Source organism: Cervus elaphus, chromosome 28 (assembly GCF_910594005.1).
Source record: "Cervus elaphus chromosome 28, mCerEla1.1, whole genome shotgun sequence".
Taxonomy (NCBI): Eukaryota; Metazoa; Chordata; class Mammalia; order Artiodactyla; family Cervidae; genus Cervus; species Cervus elaphus.
In genome coordinates this window covers 25915408-25942005 of record NC_057842.1, presented here as the reverse complement: position 1 = coordinate 25942005, position 26598 = coordinate 25915408, and the positions used below count along the sequence as shown (strand labels likewise).

Genomic DNA, 26598 nt, shown 5'->3' with positions numbered 1-26598 from the left:
CTGAAAGTGTCAGTTGATAACAGAGATCCAAGTCCTCTAAGATGGTCAGGGATGAGGTACACACTGACACACGCAAGCAGCACTATTGCATGCAGAGGGGAAAAAATCAGCCCATGGAGAAGTTCTCACGTTTAGTTCTCTTGACAATCACTCTTGTGTGTTCACCTCTCTATTTATTAATTTAATTCTAAATAAAGTTGCTCTAATTCCATGCGATATTCACCATTATTGCAGGAAAAGTTCTGCATGAAATGCTTGTCACTCTCTTCTCCAGGAAAACAGGGAGCCTTATTCCAGTAACGTTCTGCTTGTACTCGCTGCACTGAAACCCTCTGAGTTTTGGGATGCAGTAAGAGCAGTAACAGTGGTTCCAAAACTCTTGCGATATCATGTCTTTGTAGGACTTGGTTCAGCCAGGCTTGTCCCACAGAGCTGGTGGAACCATCAAGACTGTTAAGGCTGTCTAGCATGATGAACAGTGACCTACAATAAACACCAATAATTAAAACAAAGAATAGAATACCTACTTTAGTTTTAACACTCTAATTTTTTAAAAATTAACATTACTGTAAGTTGTGTTTCTTACTTTGAATTAACTATTTTAAAGTAATTATACTTCAAAATAACTTTTGACTACAGCGTTTTAATAACCTTAATCCCCAGTCTCAGTAGATACAATGAAAGAAAGAAAAAGAAAGTGAAGTCACTCAGTCATGTCCGACTCTTTGTGACCCCATGGACTGTAGCCTACCAGGCTCCTCTGTCCATGAGATTTTCCACGCAAGAGTACTGGAGTGGGTTGCCATTTCCTTCTCCAGGGGATCTTCCCAACCCAGGGATAGAACCCGGGTCTCCCGCATTGCAGGCAGACGCTTTTACCATCTGAGCCACCAAGGAAACCAAAAAGATACAATGAGAAAGGAGAAAATAGTCCTCTCTCTTTTCTTATACACTTGTATTTTTCGAAATTTCACAAGCATACATTATCTCTATAAGATACTGTAAAAAAACAGAAGAAAAAAACTTGAGAATTAGTCTGTTTTAGCGCCGTATTACTGTTCGTATCACTAAATACAGCCCCTCTACAAGTCAACACTATTTTCATGTTCTTCTGTGCTCCTTTGCTCCCATTTTCTTTATGAGTTGAAGCCATGTGCTTAATTCAAGGAAAGACTTTCTGTGAAAGGTGTGGAGGTACGGTTTGGGATCAGAAAACCAAAGATAAAACTGGGCCATCTACTTTATCTCACGTATGATGATCTTGGGCAAATCACTTAACTTCACTGTCATGATTGAGAACAGGTGGTTACTGAATTAGAGGTGGTATTTGTGAAGTACCCGGTCCCAGGGTCCAGTTTACTAGAGGGGTTCAGTAGCAGACCGTTAGAGAACGGTGATGCTGCCTTATAGCAGCTGAGATCCAGCAGAGCATGCATCTGATGCTGAGTGGGGCTTCAAGCATAGTTAGATTTGGGGCCGTCTTGATGAGACTTGCTGGTGAGCCTGCTATCTGATGTCGATGTATGTAAGTCTACCTATAAATGGCATTTCCTTGGAAGTTACTGCAAATCTTATTTCTGGTGTCTGAGTCATCTATGTAGTCCAGACAAACAGCAAAACCACTCTCAGGCAGCTAACTAGATGTTGTGAATCCACAGAAGTGATCTGTCAGTATTTTAGTTGTAGATTCTAAGTCTGGTTCAGGCAAGACTGGGAATAACTGTTAGAGAAACACTTATACCATCTACTGTTTATATGAAATTTCACTGAATGTAGACTCAAGAAGGCTGCATATGTTGCTATATTCCTGACATTTAGAGTGATGCCTGGCACATAGGAGGAACTTGATGAGGTCACCCAATGAAAGGAAGGGGCACTGGGTGCTCCAGAAATACAAAGGAAAAATCGGTTAGATAAATAAAAATGCCATGCCTTTTAATACAGCTTAGATTAAAAAGATAATTTATAAATTCTGTTTACAAAATCTGCAAATTACTATCTGCTACTCCTGCCAAATTAGCCAGGGGATTAAAGAAAGGAAACATTAAGATATCTTATTATAAAACCTGAATATAAGGGTCACACAATCTTGAGGGCATTAGCCCACTGTGGCCCCTTTTGCCTGGCAAAGCAATAAAAGTTACTCTTTTCTACTTCGCATCCCCTCAAAAACACCTGAATATAAAACGTAACCAACCTGTCGAAAGACCGTGCAAAAGATGAGGACTTATTTATATGGAGGTCCCTTGTTAGATGCCAAAGAACTGCAAACTTTGCATGTGCTTCCATCCTTATTTTCTGAGGACAAATATGGGAGATGATTTTATTATCCATGAATATATTGAGTGATTTTTAGTAAGAAAAAAAAAAGTTGCTATTTAAGACAGTATTATGTTCAGTGTTCACAGTATTCTAGTACATGCTGAAATAAGCTGTATTTTTTTTTATGGAAACAGAAATACATAAAATACTTAAATATATACAGAAATATTAAACCTAAAGGATCATCTCATGCTGCCATATAAGTTATTATTTAGTTTAGGTGATTAGTTTACTAGATTATTTTATAACAGGGGATGGAAAGAACTAATAATGTGCATGTTACTATATCTTGACTATAGGAAGCACTTTCCCCTTCATTTTAATATAAGTAAACAGTAGTCAAAACTAATTTTATGGCACTATATAATTTGCTTAGCTCCTAGAAATTATATATTAATTTCAAATGAACTTATCATCACTTATAAATCTGGTTTATTAGATTAAAAATTTAAGGACTTAAAAAAACTCTATTTCTACACAAAAACTATTACATCACTTTTGGAATTATCTGGAAAAGATTATGTGATAACAATGGATAAAATAATGTAAGAATAAATTATTTAGAATGATCAATATTAGATATTAGACAATAATGCGTTAGTAGAAATTACAAGATTATAAGAAATTGTATAGTCTTTCTCCAGCATTTGTAGAATCCATCAAGTAAAAGATCCCCCAAATCAGATTGCAACTGTCTAAACTGTGACAGGTTAGAGGAATGCCTGCTTTTCCTGTGGTCTTAATGCATGCTTTTCCAATGAAGCTTGCATTTGTACATCAACCAATACAAACACATTAAAAAAAATAATAACTGATACTTTAATTTTTTCGTAGATATATAATATCCTTATTTAGAACTTAGAAATGTTATACAAGTAAACAGGGATATAATTTGTCCTAGATTTATACTTAAAGTAAAACAAACTATTACATTAAAATACAAGGCTTTATTTAAAAATTTCTGAACAATTCTGAAAGAATGTATAGAAGGAGAACTAGAATATTAACATTTCTCTTGGAATAAACTTTTCATTCCTCTCATTCACTCCATTTGCCACTTCCCTGCGGCCAAATGCTTCATTTACTCAACACAAAGCCTTTCGGAATATAACCTATTCAAAGTCACTAGCATTTAGAATTTTTTTAAAATGAGGGCAATCCACTTCTAAAAGCTGTTCAACAAAATTTTCTATTAACATAAGAGAACAGACACAGGAAGACCACAAACTTCATTAGGTTACCCTGACCAGGTCAATCAGAATGATCATTACAGCTTCTTTTCAGGTCTGCTCATAACTCAGCCATCTTTAACTGACACTTATGAATCACACTTCATATACATAGGATACAAAATCCTTATTTATTCTTTGTCCATGGAATTCTCCAGGCAAGAATACTGGAGTGGATAGCCATGCCCTTCTCCAGAGGATCTTCCTGACCAAGGGACTGAACCCAGGTCTCCTGCATTGCAGGCAGATTCTTTACCATCTGAGCCATCAGGGAAGCCCATAACCTCACAGATTAGCATTCTGTAACTTACAAATGCCATTTCACACACATTAGTAAATGAATCCATCAGTTTCATAACTGAGACCACTGAATACATCTGTAAACAACCCAAGAACTCAGACAAGCAACAACTTAAATCATCACTCCCCACTCCTGAATCACAAAATAAACTCAGCATTTGATTTGGGTTGCTTGATTTTTCATATTACTGTCACTTTTTACAAAGAAGTTTCCTCTAAGACGAATAGAACACATTTAAAGATATGATAATCATTCTGAATGAAGCTATCTTATTCAGATACTGGATGCCACAATTTTCCTAGGGTTTCCTTAATTTGCCTTTCAGTATAACAGGAGCAGGGGGTAAGGTGGGCACAGGATCAGCAGAGAAGAATTTACCTTATCTTTATGGGTTAACTGCTGGCTTATCACATCCTCACAGATGCTGGATGAAGGAACCAAGTTATGTAATTGATAAAACAGTTCCACACTCTTCTGGTGGTGCTGAGGTGTTGTATCTCCCAGCTGGTTCCACAATGTTAAAGCTACATGCTATTAAAAAGAAGATGTAAAAGTCACAGTGTTACACAATTATAAATGAGAACTTTTAAACATTTCCTACTAGCTACAAACAAGCCTCTGACTGCCAGACCTAGAAGGTCTTAATACTCATTATGTCACTGAAATGAGATTTAAAAGTGTAGCTTTCCATCTGCTTGCTTCTCGTCATCCAGGTTTTTGGGATATCTTACAACAGACAGTCCTTTAACTAAATTTACTTTAAACATCAGATATGTTAGCACTTTTTACAGGGTCCAGATAAGACCCTATTTCACTATTTTAGTGATGTTTAGTAAAGTGATGCTAGAATACATTATCTTTAAGAGGATGTAAAAAGACCCTGATGCTGGGAGGGATTGGGGGCATGAGGAGAAGGGGAAGACAGAGGATGAGATGGCTGGATGGCATCACTGACTCGATGGGCATGGGTTTGGGTAGAATCCAGGAGTTGGTGATGGACAGGGAGGCCTGGCGTGCTGCGATTCACGGGGTCACAAAGAGTCGGACACGACTGAGCAACTGAACTGAACTGAAACCCCGCACTGAGGGAAGTTTAATGTTTATGTTTGTATGTCGCAAAGTGAAATATAATTCATAGTTCAAATATCCAAACTTCTTAAACCATAAAATAGGCTGTGTGTATTTCAGTGCTACATGTGTTAACACAGCATATGATTATCTACGACAGCACTAATAAAAAGGCATCAGTCAGTCATCAGGGTTCACCACCACCAGATGATAGAACCTAACTCTAATCTAGCCAGATGGACTATCTGAGGGATACAATGACTTGAAGATTAAAATTTTTTATATATAAAGAATCTACCTGCTTAAGCAAAATATACTTGATGTTCTTTCTATGCCAAAGATATCATACGTACTGCTGTGAAACAAATCAAAGGATATGCATTTTTTCCTGAATGACATCATGTTATCACAGATGATCATCAGACAATTTAGGGTTGGAAAACTTCTCCTGGACATTTTGGAGACCTGAGGTTGTACTCTATGAAAAGCAAAAGTGTGACAACCACTTCATATGGAAATATATTTTACACTATAAATGAACTTTTCTTTTTACCCCAATACTCCCCTTATTCATTTTTCCTCCTCACAAAACTGAGGACAGGATTGGCCAAGCAGTACTGATCAAATATGGTATATGGTATCTTTTCCTTACAGTACAATGTTAAGAGGTGTTCAATTAAGCCTGACTATCATCTTTTAAATCTCTGCTAAGCAGATCAGGTCGAGTCTCATCTTAGTCATGCTTGTAGTTCTTAAAACTTACCTTGAAAAATTCAGTCTTCTCAGCTATGTATCTCAGATTGCCCGGCGTGAGAGGAGGTCTAATCACCACGGCTACTCGTCCCTGGTTTGGACTTAAGGGCTGGGCAGGCTCCACACTGTTGATGTTTTCCCCAGTGACCATGGCCACGGACTGAGTCAATCCTACCAGGTCCATCACTAGTGAAATGGCGACACTCTGCACGCTGAAATCACTTGCTTGGCTGCAAGCGTTCATCAGCGTCTGGAGCCACAGCGGAGGCTGCACGTGCTCCCAGTCTGAAACAGAAGCCGGAAGCCAACACAGTCCATCACAGTGAACCTTCCAGGCATAGTCTGTCTTCCAAGGTAATTTCTAAAAACAAAGCACTTATATCTAAGAACTTTAGGCCTTGCTCTGTGAACAAAACCATGGTTTCTCACACACACACTGCAGCTTCAAGAAAATAAAGCAGCAACAGGAATTTCATAAATTTTTTAGTATGTATTTTTCTTGTGCCAAGTCACACAATCCATTTTCTGTCCTAAAAAAGTTTATTAATCAACAAATATTATGTAGCTCACTGCAGTCTGTGTGTGTTATACACAAATTTAAAGGAATGTAAATTTATATGATGCTAGTCATAATAAAGGAAATCAGCAGATCCAAATGTTATACTAATTTTCTCCAGAGAAAGGAGTTAACTTCCTCCTTAGCGTCTGCTTGCTTGCCAACAAACTGTGAGACATCACGATCACAAAATTCTCCAACATATCAATCTCCTCAAAATGACAGTATTTTGTTTTAAAAAACTTACAAATTAAAGCCACACTTTTAAAAATTAACTGGCTAGAAAAAGAAATCAAACCCCAGTTTTAACATCTGAGCATTCCTTACAATAAAGGGTGAGTGGGTGGGAAGCGTGCTATAGAAGATATTTTAAATAAATAAAACAGCGCGCCTTACCAGAGTCTGACTTCTCGGGGCGTAAGTCTGAGGGGCGGCTCCCCTCAGCGATGTACACGGGGAAGCTGGAGCACTCCAGGAGAAGCTGGCAGGCAGCGAGAAAGGCGGGGAGGTACTCTTTGGAGGCTTTTTGTTTACTTATATTTCTCTCTCTTACGTCCCCCTGGGAATCCCTGTCCCAGCTGGAAGTCTCCCTCTGTTCTCCACTGAGATCCCCTTGATGCTCTGGAGCCACAGCCTGAGAGAAGGCGTTGCTATGGATGATGTAGAGGTTGATGAGTCTGGTGAGAAACTGCTGGACGTACTCCAAGCAGCACTGCATTGCAGTTTTCTGGGCTGTCTTCCCACTTCGGGGTGCCGTCCCCTGAGCGATTACGGAAGGGGGCTGGATGACCGTTTCTTCAGACCCCACAGTGGAGGCCGTTTCTGTTTCAGAGGATGTACTCCCAATCGGGATGGCAGCTGCCCCCTGCCCCTCACTCAGTTCTCTGTCAATGTCATCAGTTCGGTCTGCTTGATACTGTATGAAGTCAGTGAACCCACTCTCTGATGAGCGACTACTGGGTGGATTTTCTCCATCTTCGAATACTTCGGTAGGATTTTCAAGAGAAACTGATGAGACCTGGTAGACAGCAAAAAGAGCAGGAGGCTGAGTAGCTACATGTATATATGAGAAATTAAAATTAAATAGTCACATTTTGAAAGAAGTCAGCTATGGATTAGACTTATTCATGACTTAACTCACATTTCACAATTTAATCCATACATCTGGTTAACTCTTAGAACAGTTTCTACAATTGATTCATGTACCTATGATAACAGGAAATACTGACACAGTTCTAATTAATATATTAATATAAAGTCATTCAAGAAATATTTATTATTTGCTATATGCATAACTTAAGCTTAGGTTCTTGAGGACAAAATACGTATATGTAAAACTCTCTAAGATCTATATCCTTGTTTCAAACTACTAACAATTTATTCAATCTACTTCATGAAATCACTTTCATGTCTCAATAATGCATGGAAACAAGACATGCAAGGTTAAAAAAATTACATTTTAAGAACGAGAAATAAAATCTACTAGGTTTTCTATTCAGGACCATATGAAAGTGAAACTTCTGTCTGAAATATGTAAAAGTTCTGTTTTAATGTTTGCCATTAATCTTACACTCTTTCAACAAACAGTTATTGAACCCATACTATTTGCCACATTAGGTACTAGCAATAAAAGGAATTATTTATAATCTAGAAGAGATAATTAATTTTAACACAAACAAAAAATGAACCAACTACTGAAGCAGAATAGAGCCAGAATAGATGAACTGTTCCTTCTCTATAAACATAGGATGAGTATCATCATCAAGCATATTTTCTGGTTTAGTTTAAGTAAACAAAAGCTGTATACATCATGAACTCCTTGGGCAATTGTGCCAGAGCATAACTTGAACTTGAATAAGATGACTAAAAAGTGATCTCAGGGAAGATCCCTGAAGATATACACTCTAAATGCTGCCACAAAGCTGAGCCTCACCCAGAGTTCTTCGCCTCAGTGAGGGACACAACTGTTCATCCGACCAGGAAGGCAGACAGCGAGGGGCGCTTCTTGCTGCCTTACCCACCACTGCTCCACACTTTCCCTACATCCATTCCAGGGCAGTGGTCAAGGGTGCTGGCCGTTAGTTTGCTAAGGCTCTGACATTTTCCCACTTGGCAAATTACTAAACCTCTCCAAACCCAGGTTACCTAATCTGGGTAACAGAGATGGCAATATTTCGTACATTTAAGAATTTACTATGAGGATTAAGTTAAGATAGTGTACATTTAAGAATTACTATGAGGATTAAGTTAAGATAGTGTATACAGTGGGGAAAAAAGTGAAAGGGTTAGTCGCTCAGTCATGTCCAACTCTTTGCGACTCTGTACAGTAGCCCGCTGGGCTCCTCTGTCCATGGAATTCTCCAGGCAAGGATGCTGGAGTGGGTAGCCATTCCCTTCTCCAGGGGATTTTATCAACCCAGGGATCGAAGCCAGGTCTCCCACATTGCAGGCAGGTTCTTTACCATCTGAGCCACCAGGGAAGCCCCTGTGTACACAGTACTTGCCACTTATTAAGCACTCAATAAATGTTAGCAATCACTCGGCACCCTACCAATCCATTACTACCGCTTATGGACTTTTCCTCTTCAATACATGGCTGATCCATCCATTTCCGCCTTCACTCCCCCATGGTGTTAGTATGTGTTATCACCACCTCTCACATGCACGACGCGCATCTCCCCACATCCATTTCTGTTTCTCAGATCCATACCCCACGCTGCACAGTAACTTTTCTAATACACAAATCGGACTATGTCACTTGCCTTTTTCCCTTCAGTGTCTTTCCATTGCTCCTCAGATAAAGAATAAAAGCCTGAGGACAGTGACAAGCTCTGGAAGGCCTGGCCTCTCACCTTCTGCGGGGCGCTCCTTTCTGCCTGAGAGCCTGTGCAAGTGCTCCCTGCTCTGTCAAGTGCTCTCTGCCTCCCACCTCACCTGCGCTGACTCCTCTAGAGCTTCACTCAGACAACCGTTCCTCAAGAAAGCCTTCCCTGGCCCCTGATCTAGGTCAGATCACCCCAATTCCCACCTTCCGACCACTCTATACTTTCCTTCATACATTTATCACAGCTATAATTAAATGTGTAATTGTTTGTTTAATGTGTGTCTCCCAAGTAGAAGGAAAGTGTTGGGAAGGGCAGAATTCACCAAGGTGTGCCTAGTCCACCGCTGGGTACACAGAGTGGGTGCTGAATGGAGAGAGGTTATTTTCTGTACTTCAAAGGCAAAAAAACAAAAAAAAGAAATCTGAAGCTCAGGGAAATTCAATACAAATCTTGCCCAAGACCACAGAAAATAAGCTTAGTATTTAGGAGAAGAGCTCAGATTAGATGATTCCAAGTTCACACTCCCTTCATGGTAGCAGATCACTGTCTCTATAACAGCATAAGAACTGTTGCATTATAATGCCAAAGATTAGGGGTAGCCATTTGAACTGAACCTGTCCATTTCTCTCCTTTGAAAAATCTTGTATTAATACATTAAAAAAACACAAATCTTGCTTAAATGGTAAAACTGTCATTAGCTTATTATTACTTCTGCACTAATCTTTTTCATATGAAGACTATAGAACAATGGATGACATTAAGTTCAGTTCAGTCGCTCAGTCGTGTCCGACTCTTTGCAACCCCATGAATTGCAGCACGCCAGGCCTCCCTGTCCATCACCAAGACTCCTGGAGTTTACTCAAATTCATGCCCACTGAGTCGGTGATGCCATCCAGCCATCTCATCCTCTGTCATCCCCTTCTCCTCCTGCCCCCAATCCCTCCCAGCATCAGGGTCTTTTCCAATGAGTCAACTCTTCACATGAGGTGGCCAAAGTATTGGAGTTTCAGCTTCAGCATCAGTCCTTCCAATGAACACCCAAGACTGATCTCCTTTAGGATGGACTGGTTGGATCTCCTTGCAGTCCAAGGGACTCTCAAGAGTCTTCTCCAAGGAGGAGCCAAGATGGCGGAGGAGTAGGACGGGGAGACCACTTTCTCTCCTACAAATTCATTGAAAGAATAACTGAACGCAGAGCAAACTTCACAGAACAACTTCTGATCGCTAGCTGAGGTCATCAGGCGCCCAGAAAAGCAGCCCATTGTCTTCGAAAAGAGGTAGGACAAAGTATAAAAGATAAAAAGTGAGACAAAAGAGCTGAGGATGGAGATTCGTCCCGGGAAGGGAGTCTTGGGCGGCACTGCTTGGGGTAGGGTCCGAGCCTGAGTGCCCTGAGGACAATCGGAGGGAGCTTCTGTGAGGTGCCAACTTGAACTGTGGGAGACCAAAAGAGAGAGAGTACATTAACCGGCCCGAACACACTGCCGGCCGTTCGCAGAAGAGACCGAGAAAGTCCAGAGAAGAGCTCGCAGGCTGCGGACCAGCCCCGCCCCGCCGGAGGCAGGAGGCAGGGGGGAGGGGAAGGTCGCGGAGAGACACAGGGCGCAGGCACCCGACCGGCGCGGGTGGGGGCTGGGGACGCGGAGGGCGGAAGGCGCGCGCACCCGACTGGCGCCAGCGGAAACTGAGACTGGGTCCGCGGAAAGGAGTGGGCGCGCCACACCTGGGGAGAGAGCGCCCATCAAGCCCCTGGCTGCCTGAACCGCTCTGACGGGGAAGGCACAGAGAGCAGGCGCAGCTTTTCGCTCCGCGCTTTTGTGGAACACCCGAGGGCTGGAACCTCGCGCAGCGCGGGGCACGCTCCATATAGAACAGCCGGGAGCCTGAGCAGCGCAGACGGAGAAAGCGGCGTCAGCCCCTCCCGGCAGCGCCAGCCCGTCCCCGCTGCGTCAGCCCCTCCCCGCAGAGCAACGGAACTAGCTACCTGAATAAGAGTCCACCTCCGCCCGCCTCTGTCAGGGCGGAAATGAGGCTCTGAAGAGACCGGCAAACAGAAGTCAAATAAACAAAGGGAACCGCTTCAGAAGGGACTGGTGCAACAGATTAAAATCCCTCTAGAAAACACCGACTACACCGTAAGGGGCCTGTAGATACCGAGAAGTGTAAGCTGGAATGAGGAGCTATCTGAAACTGAGCCGAACCCACACTGACCGCAACAGCTCTAGAGAAACTCCTAGATATAATTTTACTTTTTTCTTTTTTTTTTTCCTTTTTTTTTCTTTTTTTTATTTTTTATTTTTTCTCTTTTATTTTCCTTTAAAATCCCCTATTACTCCCCCATTACTCCTTAACTTTCATTTTCATAGATTTTTACGATTTTTTTAATTAGGGGAAAAAAAAATTTTTTTTTCTTTTTTTTTCTTTTTTCTTCTTTTTCTTTTTCTTTCCTTTTTCTCTTCTATTTTCTATTTTTCTTTTCCTCTTATTTCTTTTAAAGTCCTCTAGTACTCCTCTACTACTCCTTAATTTTCATTTTCAATACACTATAACCTTACAAAAAAAAAAAGAAGAGAAGCCCTATTTTTAAACCGAAGATTATTCTCTCCCAATCTTGACTCTCTGTTTTCTACCTCAGAACACCTCTATTTCCTCCTTTCCCCTTCTCTTCCCAATCCAATTCTGTGAATCTTTGTAGGTGACTGGGCTACGGAGAACACTCTGGGAACAGACAGCTGCGTCGATCTGTCTCTCTCCTCTTGAGTCCCCCTTTTTCTCCTCCTGCTCATCTCTATCTCCCTCCTCCCTCTCCTCTTCTTCATGTAACACTGTGAACCTCTCTGGGTATGGCTAACAGGGGAGAATCTTTTCGCCATTAACCTAGATGTTTTCTTATCAGTGCTGTATAGCTGGAGAAGTCCTGAGACTACAGGAAGAATAAAACTGAAATCCAGAGGCAGGAGACTTAAGCCCAAAACCTGAGAACACCAGAAAACTCCTGACTACATGGAACTTTAAGTAATAAGTGACTGTCCAAAAACCTCCATACCTACACTGAAACCAGCCACCACCCAAGAGCCAATAATTTATAGAGCAAGACATACCACGCAAATTCTCCAGCAACGCAGGAACATAGCCCTGAACGTCAACATACAGGCTGCCCAAGGTCACACCTAACACACAGACCCATCTCAAAACTCATTACTGGGCACTCCATTGCTCTCCAAAGAGAAGAAATCAAGTTCCACGCACCAGAACACTGACGCAAGCTTCCCTAACCAGGAAACCTTGACAAGCCAATCGTCTAACCCCACCCACTGGGTAAATCTTCCACAATAAAAAGGAATCACAGACCTCCAGAATACAGAAAGCCCACTCCAGACACAGCAATCTAAACAAGATGAAAAAGCAGAGAAATACCCAACAGGTAAAGGAACATGAAAAATGCCCACCAAGTCAAACAAAAGAGGAGGAGATAGGGAATCTACCTGAAAAAGAATTTAGAATAATGATAATAAAAATGATCCAAAATCTTGAAAACAAAATGGAGTTACAGATAAATAGCCTGGAAACAAAAATTGAAAAGATACAAGAAATGTTCAATAAAGACCTAGAAGAAATAAAAAAGACTCAATTAAAAATGAGTAATGCAATGAATGAGATAAAAAATACTTTGGAGGGAACCAAGAGTAGAATAACGGAGGCAGAAGATAGGATAAGTGAGGTAGAAGATAAAATGGTGGAAATAAATGAAGCAGAGAGGAAAAAAGAAAAAAGGATCAAAAGAAATGAGGACAACCTCAGGGACCTCTGGGACACTGTGAAACGCCCCAACATTCGAATCATAGGAGTCCCAGAAGAAGAAGACAAAAAGAAAGGCCATGAGAAAATACTCGAGGAGATAATAGCTGAAACCTTCCCTAAAATGGGGAAGGAAATAGCCACCCAAGTCCAAGAAACCCAGAGAGTCCCAAACAGGATAAACCCAAGGCGAAACACCCCAAGACACATATTAATCAAATTAACAAAGATCAAACACAAAGAACAAATATTAAAAGCAGCAAGGGAGAAACAACAAATAACACACAAAGGGATTCCCATAAGGATAACAGCTGATCTATCAATAGAAACCCTCCAGGCCAGAAGGGAATGGCAGGACGTACTGAAAGTAATGAAAGAGAATAACCTACAACCTAGATTACTGTATCCAGCAAGGATCTCATTCAGATATGAAGGAGAATTTAAAAGCTTTACAGGTAAGCAAAAGCCGAGAGAATTCAGCACCACCAAACCAGCTCTCCAACAAATGCTAAAGGATCTTCTCTAAACAGGAAATGCAGAAAGGTTGTATAAACGTGAACCCAAAACAACAAAGTAAATGGCAACGGGACCACACCTATCAATAATTACCCTAAATGTAAATGGGTTGAATGCCCCAACCAAAAGACAAAGATTGGCTGAATGGATACAAAAACAAGACCCCTATATATGCTGTCTACAAGAGACCCACCTCAAAACAAGAGACACATACAGACTGAAAGTGAAGGGCTGGAAAAAAATATTTCATGCAAACGGAGACCAAAAGAAAGCAGGAGTCGCAATACTCATATCAGATAAAATAGACTTTCAAATAAAGGATGTGAAAAGAGACAAAGAAGGACACTACATAATGATCAAAGGATCAATCCAAGAAGAAGATATAACAATTATAAATATATATGCACCCAACATAGGAGCACCGCAATATGTACAGCAAACACTAATGAGTATGAAAGAGGAAATTAATAGTAACACAATAATAGTGGGAGACTTTAATACCCCACTCACAACTATGGATAGATCAACTAAACAGAAAATTAACAAGGAAACACAAACCTTAAATGACACAATGGACCAGCTAGACCTAATTGATATCTATAGGACATTTCACCCCAAAACAATCAACTTCACCTTTTTCTCAAGTGCACACGGAACCTTCTCCAGAATAGATCACATCCTGGGCCATAAATCTGGTCTTGGAAAATTCAAAAAAATTGAAATCATTCCAGTCATCTTTTCTGACCACAGTGCAGTAAGATTAGATCTCAATTACAGGAAAAAAATTGTTAAAACTTCAAACATATGGAGGCTAAATAACACACTTCTGAATAACCAACAAATCATAGAAGAAATCAAAAAAGAAATCAAAATATGTATAGAAGTGAATGAAAATGAAAACACAACAACCTAAAACCTATGGGACACTGTAAAAGCAGTGCTTAGGGGAAGGTTCATAGCATTACAGGCTTATATCAAGAAACAAGAAAAAAACCAAATAAATAACCTAACTCTACACCTAAAGTAATTAGAGAAGGAAGAAATGAAGAACCCCAGGGTTAGCAGAAGGAAAGAAATCTTAAAAATCAGGGCAGAAATAAATGCAAAAGAAACTAAAGAGACCATAGCAAAAATCAACAAAGCTAAAAGCTGGTTTTTTGAAAAAATAAACAAAATTGACAAACCATTAGCAAGACTCATTAAGAAGCAAAGAGAGAAAAACCAAATTAACAAAATTAGAAATGAAAATGGAGAGATCACAACAGACAACACTGAAATCCAAAGGATCATAAGAGACTACTACCAGCAGCTCTATGCCAATAAAATGGACAACTTGGATGAAATGGACAAATTCTTAGAAAAGTATAACCTTCCAAAACTGAACCAGGAAGAAATAGAAGATCTTAACAGACCCATCACAAGCAAGGAAATCGAAACTGTAATCAAAAATCTTCCAGCAAACAAAAGCCCAGGACCAGATGGCTTCACAGCTGAATTCTACCAAAAATTTAGAGAAGAGCTAACACCTATCTTACTCAAACTCTTCCAGAAAATTGCAGAAGAAGGTAAACTTCCAAACTCATTCTATGAGGCCACCATCACCCTTATTCCAAAACCAGACAAAGATGCCACAAAAAAAGAAAACTACAGGCCAATATCACTGATGAACATAGATGCAAAAATCCTTAACAAAATTCTAGCAAACAGAGTCCAACAACATATTAAAAAAATCATACACCACGACCAAGTGGGCTTTATCCCAGGAATGCAAGGATTCTTTAATATCTGCAAATCAATCAATGTAATACACCACATTAACAAATTGAAAGATAAAAACCATACGATTATCTCAATAGATGCAGAGAAAGCCTTTGACAAAATTCAACACTCATTTATGATTAAAACTCTCCAAAAAGCAGGAATAGAAGGAACATACCTCAACATAATAAAAGCTATATATGACAAACCCACAGTAAGCATCACCCTCAATGGTGAAAAATTGAAAGCATTTCCCCTGAAATCAGGAACAAGACAAGGGTGCCCACTCTCACCACTACTATTCAACATAGTGTTGGAAGTTTTGGCCACAGCAATCAGAGCAGCAAAAGAAGTAAAAGGAATCCAGATAGGAAAAGAAGAAGTGAAACTCTCACTGTTTGCAGATGACATGATCCTCTACATAGAAAACCCTAAAGATTCTGCCAGAAAATTACTAGAGCTAATCAATGAATATAGTAAAGTTGCAGGATATAAAATTAACACACAGAAATCCCTTGCATTCCTATATACTAACAATGAAAAAACAGAAAGAGAAATTAAGGAAACAATACCATTCACCATTGCAACAAAAAGAATAAAATACTTAGGAGTATATCTACCTAAAGAAACAAAAGACCTATACATAGAAAACTATAAAACACTGATGAAAGAAATCAAAGAGGACACAAACAGATGGAGAAACATACCGTGTTCATGGATTGGAAGAATCAATATTGTCAAAATGGCTATTCTACCCAAAGCAATCTATAGATTCAATGCAATCCCTATCAAGCTACCAATGGTATTTTTCACAGAACTAGAACAAATAATTTCACAATTTGTATGGAAATACAAAAAACCTCGAATAGCCAAAGTAATCCTGAGAAAGAAGAATGGAACTGGAGGAATCAACCTGCCTGACTTCAGACTCTACTACAAAGCCACAGTCATCAAGACAGTATGGTACTGGCACAAAGACAGAAATATAGATCAATGGAACAGAATAGAAAGCCCAGAGATAAATCCACGAACCTATGGACACCTTATCTTTGACAAAGGAGGCAAGGATATACAATGGAAAAAAGACAACCTCTTTAACAAGTGGTGCTGGGAAAACTGGTCAACCACTTGTAAAAGAATGAAACTAGAACACTTTCTAACACCATACACAAAAATAAACTCAAAATGGATTAAAGATCTAAATGTAAGACCAGAAACTATAAAACTCCTAGAGGAGAACATAGGCAAAACACTCTCCGACATCAATCACAGCAAGATCCTCTATGACCCACCTTCCAGAATATTGGAAATAAAAGCAAAACTAAACAAATGGGACCTAATGAAACTTAAAAGCTTTTGCACTACAAAAGAAACTATAAGTAAGGTGAAAAGACAACCCTCAGATTGGGAGAAAATAATAGCAAATGAAGAAACAGACAAAGGATTAATCTCAAAAATATACAAGCAACTCCTGAAGCTCAATTCCAGAAAAATAAATGACCCAATTCAAAAATGGGCCAAAGAACTAAACAGACATTTCTCCAAAGAAGACATACAGATGGCTAACAAACACATGAAAAGATGCTCAACATCACTCATTATTAGAGAAATGCAAATCAAAACCACAATGAGGTACCATTACACGCCAGTCAGGATGGCTGCTATCCAAAAGTCTACAAGCAATAAATGCTGGAGAGGGTGTGGAGAAAAGGGAACCCTCTTACACTGTTGGTGGGAATGCAAGCTAGTACAGCTGCTATGGAAAACAGTGTGGAGATTTCTTAAAAAACTGGAAATAGAACTGCCATATGACCCAGCAATCCCACTTCTGGGCATACACACTGAGGAAACCAGATCTGAAAGAGACACATGCACCCCAATGTTCATTGCAGCACTGTTTATAATAGCCAGGACATGGAAGCAACCTAGATGCCCATCAGCAGATGAATGGATAAGGAAGCTGTGGTACATATACACCATGGAATGTTACTCAGCCGTTAAAAAGAATTCATTTGAACCAGTCCTAATGAGATGGATGAAACTGGAGCCCCTTATACAGAGTGAAGTAAGCCAGAAAGATAAAGAACATTACAGCATACTAACGCATATATATGGAATTTAGAAAGATGGTAACGATAACCCTATATGCAAAACAGAAAAAGAGACACAGATGTATAGAACAGACTTTTGGACTCTGTGGGAGAAGGCGAGGATGGGATGTTTCGAGAGAACAGCATGTATATTATCAAGGGTGAAACAGATCACCAGCCCAGGTTGGATGCATGAGACAAGTGCTCGGAGCTGGTGCACTGGGAAGACCCAGAGGAATCGGGTGGAGAGGGAGGTGGGAGGGGGGATCGGGATGGGGAATACGTGTAAATCTATGGCTGATTCATATAAATGTATGACAAAACCCACTGAAATGTTGTGAAGTAATTAGCCTCCAACTAATAAAAAATTTAAAAAAAAAAAAAAAAAAAGAGTCTTCTCCAACACCACAGTTCAAAAGCATCAATTTTTGAGCGCTCAGCTTTCTTCACAGTCCAACTCTCACATCCATACATGACCACTGGAAAAACCATAGCCTTGACTAGATGGACCTTTGTTGGCAAAGTAATGTCTCTGCTTTTTAATATGCTGTCTAGGTTGGTCATAACGTTCCTTCCAAGGAGTAAACGCCTTTTAATTTCATGGCTGCAGTCACCATCTGCAGTGATTTTGGATAGCATTCATACTATAAATTCAGTTACACTTGCATACATTTACAATATTTAGTTGTATGGTCTGTATTACATAACTATGGTTCAGATAGCTTTACAATAAAGTAACTTTCTGAAAATAGAAAGGAATGACATGTTTGGACATTTGGGTATAGAGATCCAGGGCACTGATTTTACAAAAATGTACTAAGTACATGGAGACAAAATTGCAATCATTCCATCAGTTACAGTGTCCAAAAAAAAGGGGATACAGAAAATATTCTCAGCTTTCAATTATGATCAATTTTAGACATCTCAGTGAAGATAATACCATCAAGTTTCAGTAAAAAACCCCCCAAAAACAGAAAAACAACATAGATACTCTGGAAACAGGCAAGAAAATCAAAAGGTGGGGTGCGCAGGAAGCGTATCTAAGGTTAATCAACCACTGTATTAGAAAAGTATATTGAATTATCTTCATTTAACATGAATGGGTGTTCTTATTTACCTTACCTCTAATCACCAATAAAGGGCCTCCAGATGTTTTCTACATACTATGTGAACATGCTATTGAGAGAACACTACAGTCCCTCTCCAACATTCAGAAATCGCAATCAAAAAAAAACAAACAAACAAACAAACAAAAAACCAGTTAACAGTTAACATCTATTTTAGTTTTATTCCTAAGAAGATACTAGAGGCATAAAGGAAAAATAGCACACAAAATGCACTGTCCAACAATGGAATTGATATGTATACCATATAAATAATAAGCATGTAGGAAGGAAAATAAGACAGACTAGTTTATAGTTTATGTGGGATAATCTGGGATATATTTAAATTGTTTGGTGCTAATGCTCATTCATATGTGAAAAGCAATATATTTGGGGGTACAAGAAGAAAGTTTTAGGGTTAAGACTTGATGGAAAAGGCTGTATGAGATCATCCTGATAATATTTTGCCAGGCTGACAAAATTAAAAGCAACTGAAAAAAAAGTAAGGGCAAAGACACAAACACAAGATTTAACTCAATGAATCCTTAAATGCTTATATGCTAAAAATTTTTTAATTTTTGTTTTAACATAGTGCCTCTGTGCCTATATTTAATGAAGTTACATGATTCCATTACTGTTTTCATTAATATTCACCAGAAAAGAATTGCAATATTATAAATTTGAAAGCTTTTAAATTCTTGATTTTTTTCCATACTTGTTTAAACATGCTACTAGTGCCAAACATTAAAATTATAGTTGATCCTGAGCAATGTGGTGGTTAGAGGAACCAAGGTCCTACTAAGTAAAAAACCCACATGTAACTTTTGATACCCCCAAAACTTAACTACTAAAAGCTTACAGTTGACTGGAAGTCTTACCAATAACATGAACAGTTGATTAAAATACATTTTGTATATGTATATCTATGTATATTTTATGCATTCATAACATACCTTTTTCTTAATTTTTGTGACATTTTTAGGCTACATGATTTATCTGAGAGTTTTTTCAAATTGTCACAGATTTTCAAAAAATTTTCCAATATATTTAGTGGAAAAAAAAAATCTGCATATAAGTGGACTCACTCAGTTCAAACCCGTGTTGTTCAAGGGTCAACTATGTTACAATTCTATTCAACATCATAAAGTAAGCATTAAGAATCTGGAAGACTGAGGAGAGCAAAAAGATTCTGGATTTCTAGAAGAACATGTCAAAAATTTAGTGCTCACATGAAAAGGGCCAATAAAGTTTGGATTATAAGCCTGCTGTTTAATAGGATAGTTATTAGACACATGTGGCCTACTGAGCTGTTGAAATGTGCTGATCTGACAGAGAAATTAAAATTTTTAATACAATTAATTTTAATTAAAATTTTAGAAGTAATACTTAGTTTAGTTCTGAGAAAACTTTCAAGTATGTTTAGAACAACCTGGGTAAGTGAATTTAATTTTTCAAATGTAAATTTTACGAACTTAAGTACAGAGAAAGTACTTCTAATAAAAATTTAGTATTTGAATGTGCTGTAAGTATAAAATACACAGTAGAATTTTGAAGATGGTACCAAAAAATGTAAAATGTCTAATATTTTTTATGTTACATCAATTTTATATTGATTACATGTTAGAATGACAATATATTTGCTCTAAAGGGATAAATATAATTAAAATTATTTTTACCTGTTTCTATTTTTTTAATGTAGTTACCAGAAAATTTTAAATTATATATGTTGCTTATAAATAAATTATATATAATATAAATTATATGTTATAATTTATAGTATATAAATTATATATATTTCTCTTGCAAAGTGTGAATACAGACAGTTATATTGCACTGGAGCCAAAAAAGCCTACAGAAGTCTACTGCCAGAACACTGGGAACAAGGAAAGATTCACTAATATTTAAATGATTATGTGCAATGATTTTAGTTAGAAACTGTTCTGCCTTGAAGAAATATATTTGGTTTAAAATGAAAAATAATAGTGAAACATTACCTTTTTGTCTTCCCACTCCTTGACTGAGTTGTTCTGCCCACTTGGAAACTGCAACACACCTCCAGTGCTGGTAGATAACAGAGGAGGTTGAACCTTGCTAAGAATCTTTGAGCAGAGCCTGAGCGAATCTGTGAGTTCGGTCAAGTGCAATGTCTGGAGATGGCTTGTCAGGGCAGATATCATTCGGAGCAGCAACTGGGGTAAGTGTTCTGTCTGGATTTCAATGTAAGTCTCCTGAAAATAAATGTGAAATGACAAAAGTTTACACAGTGTATAACCCCACAGTTATGTTATTTGTTTTTAATCTATATATATAGAAAAAGGAAATAACTTTATATGTATCATGCTCTTAATTAACACTGGTCATTTATTACTAATGACATAAAATTTCTATTCCAAAATTCTCAATTTAAGTACTTCAAAGCATGTATTATAGAAGAACCCCAGTTTTATCTCTTATAATACTGAAATTATAACATAAAAAAGTAAACAGAATCAGTTAAAGACAAAACAGGCTGAATGTCATACCTGACACAGCACCCTCATACTTCTAGTAGGCTTCAAAAGGAGAAAACAAAGAATTGAGGAGAGAAAAGGGGAAAGATTTCCAACAGTATTCATTTAATAGAATCATTAATGAATACAAAGGCAGCAATAGACTACTATATACTAAACATGTAAGATTTCAATAACATGCAATTACAAAATAAATTCCATTTATTATATAAGAATTGTCTATGTATTATAGATTATATAGGTCAGAGGACAAAACCTTTGAAAAATTTTATTTAAAAAGCTAGGCCAAAAAAAATTAATAAAATAAAAAGCTAGGCCAAAGGGAAAATCAATTTAATTTTAAAAACGATACTTATGTGAAGATGAGGTCTATCTTCAACATGAAATATTTGAGCTGTGTTATTACATTTCCCCATTATTTTTTTTTTACCAAGGTGATCTTACCAAAGAAACTATATCCAACAAAAAATCCACCAGTAAGCAGAAATTGGTCAGCTGTAACTCAGATGACTCACTACTATCTCCAGGCCCAGTCTGAAGTCTGGCATGCAGTGTCCTCCTAAAAGGACAAAATTCACTTTACCAAGTATACTATCAAGTGATCTGAATACATGTGACTACACTGTTGCCTTTTTAATGTGAGTCACATCAACACTGGGATGCACATAATTAAGTTCTTGTGATGAAGTATGTTCCCTTTCTTCTAGGACACTACTGTATCTCTACATGGAAAATTACCAAAGCAAGATTGCTAGGCTGAACCTCTCCCTGTAACCCCCATCCTGAACGTCCAAATATTCTGGATGGTTCTATTTGGGACTTATTCCCCATTCCCCCCACTATATATTTCCTCTCTTAGTTAAAATGCATTATTTGTTGCTTGATTTCCATCCAGCATTTGTTCACACCAACTTGTCCTTCAGGACTGTCATTCTCCCCTAACCTCATCCTTTCACATCCAGAATGCAGCCATTCTTCAAAGTTTGAGATCAAACGTCACCTCCTCCAGGAAGCCTCTTCTGATCCAAGTAGTAGAGATCATTCCTCCAACAAACATGCACATTACATCGTATTAATCCTAAATGATCATACACTGCCCTACACCCTGAAGACACAAAGAGGATGATCCAGTCCCTAGCCAGCAAGAAATATAAGCATAGAGACAAATAATGTGACAGTGTGACAGTATATGAGAAGCAGATTCTGATGCAGATTTGAGGGGGTAGGACCTCTTTATCGGACCTTTCCAGATGGGCGAGGGAGAAGAGTATTTTACAAGACAGCACAAGTGAAGGCTCGGCAGCAGCATCAATGAAGGCTCAGTGAATGCTGTTCAGGGAGAGTCTATGTTAATTACGTTCAGCTAATGTTCTTCAGGGAGTACTCTAGGTCAAATAAAGAAGGGTGTGTGCATGCATGCATGCAAGCATCTCTGTGTGTGTGTGCACGTGTGTGAATGTAGAAAGTTCAGTTCCGTTCAGTCACTCAGTCGTGTCCAACTCTTTGCAATCCCATGAACCACAGCACGCCAGGCCTCCCTGTCCATCACCAACTCCCAGAGTCCGCCCAAACCCATGTCCATTGAGTTGGTGATGCCACCCAACCATTTCATCCTCTGTCATCCCCTTCTCCTCCTGCCCTCAATCTTTCCCAGCATCAGGGTCTTTTCAAATGAGTCAGCCCTTCGCATCAGGTGGCCAAAGTATTGGAGTTTCAGCTTCAACAGCAGTCCTCCCAAGGAAAAAACAGGACCGGCTGGATCTCCTTGCAGTCCAAGGGACTCTCAATAGTCTTCTCCAACACCACAGTTCAAAAACATCAATTCTTCAGCGCTCAGCTTTCTTTATGGTCCAACATCCACACATGACTACTGGAGAAACCATAGCTTTGACTAGACGGACCTTTGTTGATGAAGTAATGTCTATGCTTTTTAATATGCTGTCTAGGTTGGTCATGGAGAAGGCAATGGCACCCCACTCCAGTACTCTTGCCTGGAAAATCCCATGGGCAGAGGAGCCTGGTGGGCTGCAGTCCATGGGGTCGCTAACAGTCGGGCACGACTGAGCAACTTTGCTTTCACTTTTGACTTTCATGCATTGGAGAAGGAAATGGCAATCCATTCCAGTGTTCTTGCCTAGAGAATCCAAGGGATGGGGGAGCCTGGTGGGCTGCCATCTATGGGGTGACACAGAGTCGGACATGACTGAAGTGATTTAGTAGCAGCAGCAGGTTGGCCATAGCTTTTCTTCCAAGGAGCAAGTGTCTTTTAATTTCACGGCTGCAGTCATCATCTGCAGTGATTTTGGAGCCCCAAAAAATAAAGTCTCTCACTGTTTCCATTGTTTCCCCATCTATTTGCCATGAACAGATGGGACCAGATGCCATGATCTTAGTTTTCTGAATGCTGAGTTTTAAGCCAACTTTGTCACTCTCCTCTTTCATTTTCATCAAGAGGCTCTTTAGTTCTTCTTCACTTTCTGCCATAAGGGTGGTATCCTCTGCATATCTGAGGTTATTGATATTTTCCCGACAATCTTGATTCCAGCTTGTGCTTCATCCAGTCCAGCATTTCACATGATGTACTCTGCATATAAGTTAAATAAGCAGGGTTACAATATATAGCCTTGACATACTCCTTTCCTGATTTGGAACCAGTCTGTTGTTCCATGTCCAGTTCTAACTGTTACTTCTTGATTTGCATACAGATTTCTCAGGAGACAGGTCAGGTGGTCTGGTATTCCCAACTCTTTAAGAATTTTCCACAGTTTGTTGTGATCCACACAGTCAAAGGCTTTGGTGTAGTCAGTAAAGCAGAAGTAGCTGTTTCTCTGGAACTCTTGTTTTTTCGATGATCCAAGGGATGTTGGCAATTTGATCTCTGGTTCCTCTGCCTTTTCCAACTCCAGCATGAATATCTGGGAGTTCACGGTTCACGTACTGCTGAAGCCTGGCTTGCAGAATTTTGATGATCACTTTGCTAGTGTGTGAGATGACTGCAATTGTGCAGTAGTTTGATCATTCTTTGGCATTGCCTTTCTACATTCCTTCCACATCATACTCTCTCTCTTAAGGTACCTGTAGCCTTTAATACTAGGAATAAGCATGTGCATGTCTTACTGGCTCTTGCTATGAGCTCTATGAAGACAGGGACTCTCTATATGTCTAGCAGTAGCAGTTCAATGAGTAAGCAAGCAACTTTCTAAATCATTAAAGGGATTAATGCTTTATAGTTTTAAAAGTCTTCTAAATTCAAGATCATAAATGCTTACTTGTTGACTATATACCCTTGAGGCTTGAAGTTTAATCAGTCTGGTTCTGAGAGGATTTGGTCTAGAATCCAGATAAAAATTCTACTCAGAGTTACTAGTATTACAGGGTTTTCAGAGCATTTTTAAGCTGTAAATCCTAAGGGGTAGATGACAATATAGGCTGCTTCTATGTTTTTAAAAACACAAAAGCCACCAAGGAATTTTTTGTTATTCAAAATGAGAAGCATTTTGGGAGAGTATGCTGACCGAGCACAAATTTGCTATTTCCTCTACAACAATGAAAACCTAGATTACTAAAGATTGGAAAGGGAAAAATCTTTCATCTATGCTGTTGACTCAATAACTCATCTCTAAACTACTTTTCAAAGCTAAGATTATATGATCAATGAATCTATATTCTAGAAGGACACAGCAGAGACAGATTATGGCCATTAAATAAATAATAACTGTTAGTAGTACTACTAGACTGTATAAAAGAATATTCTTTTCATTAAACTCAAGAAAAAACAAAGACTGGCTATGGATGATATTAGATTAAAATGAATAAAACAATTTAACATACCTACAACATTCTTCAAACCAACGTGCAACGTAATCCCACATATAATAAGGCTCAAAGGAATTAAAGAGAAGGTTGGCAGTTTTAATCAGTTCTGCAGTTTTCTTATTTTCCCTTAACTTACTAAAAAAAGAAAAAAGAAATACAAAAACTGATAAATGTTAACATTTACATTTTCAGATTTAATGTGACTGCAAAGTTATTAGGGGAGTACGTGTTCCTAGAAAACTTGAAAATGACAATACTGCAACAAGTAATTTTTATCCACTGCCACTTTATCACTTAATGCACAGTTATTTTTCCAAATTTGGGTTGTCATAGCTTAAATGTATGATTAAGCTCAGAAATCAGCTTTGCATAAGAGAAAAAGCTGTGTTTCCAGCAGAACAGGAAGTTCTTTCTGAACTATTCTAAAGAGCCTGATTGTGAATTTGGCATTAAATTCCTTTGTTTTCCTTAGCACATATAAGCTGAACTGTGATTTGATTTTGACAGCCTTGATTCTGAAAGAATTTTGTCTGCTTCCCTGCACTATTCAGGATTTATTTGAGAAAGATTAAGTTTATTTTGTGAGTTTCAGTAACAAAAAGAACTAATACTGTGAATAGTCATTCTTACTGAAATTCCATCAGGAAAAAAATAACTTTGCTATTTCAAGTGGGAACCCTGTAGCCTATTAAATACTCACCAACCTACCATTTCCTTTCACCCTTAACAATTAAAACAATTGCTTTTATACATAGTGAGATACTGTCGATACAACAAGCATGTTATAGCACAAAGCTAATTAAATATTCTATGTGCTCAGGAGCTCAGTTGTGTCTGACTCTTTTCCACTCCATAGACTGTAGCCCACCAGGCTCCTCTGTCCATGGATTTTACTTCTCAGAAAACAAAAACTGTCTTAAAAAGCTTTAATATATAAAAGTATGTTTTAGGAAAGCCCAGGTTATCTCCAAAGTCTCACCAAGGTGACACTACTAAAATGCAAAGTGTGAGTTTTCTGGCAGTGCAGTGGTTAGGGCCCTGCACTTTCAGTGCTGAGGGCCTGAGTCCAATTCCTGGTCAGGGAACCAAGACCCCACAAGCCACACAGTGTGGCTAAATAAATCAAATCAAATGCAAAGTATGTAAAAGAAACTGCTCTCTTGAATCCTTTGTCATAATGATAGGTGAGACTGGGAAAAAAAAGTACGCTCCTTAAAGTAGAAAAGAAATGAAAAAGTAAGACTGTCAACATGTATCTACCATTGACTTAGAGAATAGGATATGTTAACATTATCTGACTTGTCCCAGCCATTAAATATATATATATATATATGTATACACACACACACTCACATATATATGCCAGGTGGCGCTACTGGCATAGAACCTGCTGGCCAAAGCAGGAGGTGTAAGAGATGAGGGTTCAATTCCTGGGTCGGCAAGACCCCATGGAGGAGGGCATGGCAACCCACTCCAGTATTGTTGCCTGCAGAATCCCATGGACAGAGCAGCCTGGTGGGCTAGAGTCCACAGAGTTGCAAAGAGTCGGACATGACTCAAGTGACTTAGTGCACACACATACATGTATATAGATAATCTGAAAGAGGAAATAACTACCAGTTGAAAAAAGTCGGTAAAGAACACCTATTGCCCTTTGATTCATTTAACTGAAATGACTGTTCAAGTCTTTTTCTGATCTATACTTTGGTCTCCTAAGTATGTCAAGGCACCAAGAGGCATTCCTCCATGCAATCTACCAGTCCTGGTTACCAAGCAAGGTACAGCTTTCATTTTTAACTGATGTGTGGCAGCTAATCTTTTGTCAGTTTGATAGGTGTGAATGAATTCCCTGGAATCTATATCTTCACATTAACAGTTAAAATTTAGTTTTCTAAACTGGTGAGATTGAGAGCCAACCCTGGAAGGTGATGGCTACACAGCAATCATATCTGT

At 38.7% G+C, this 26598-nt stretch overlaps 1 protein-coding gene across 6 annotated transcripts in view; it reads right to left on the bottom strand.

Moving 5' to 3' along the window:
• Positions 1-26598, bottom strand: part of DOP1A (DOP1 leucine zipper like protein A) — a 135427-nt gene that overhangs the window by 37496 nt on the left and 71333 nt on the right. For 4 of the 6 annotated variants that reach the window (XM_043890338.1, XM_043890343.1, XM_043890339.1 and 1 more), the window contains 9 exons: positions 24661-24780; positions 21274-21388; positions 20842-20871; positions 20314-20547; positions 6626-7247; positions 5684-5958; positions 4231-4383; positions 2198-2298; positions 224-483 (listed from right to left, as the gene is read on the bottom strand). In XM_043890338.1, coding sequence (XP_043746273.1) covers positions 224-483; positions 2198-2298; positions 4231-4383; positions 5684-5958; positions 6626-7247; positions 20314-20547; positions 20842-20871; positions 21274-21388; positions 24661-24780 — 1910 coding nt within the window. The remainder of the gene's footprint in view (positions 1-223; positions 484-2197; positions 2299-4230; positions 4384-5683; positions 5959-6625; positions 7248-20313; positions 20548-20841; positions 20872-21273; positions 21389-24660; positions 24781-26598) is intronic. The other 2 variants (XM_043890342.1, XM_043890344.1) reach the window with 1 other exon arrangement.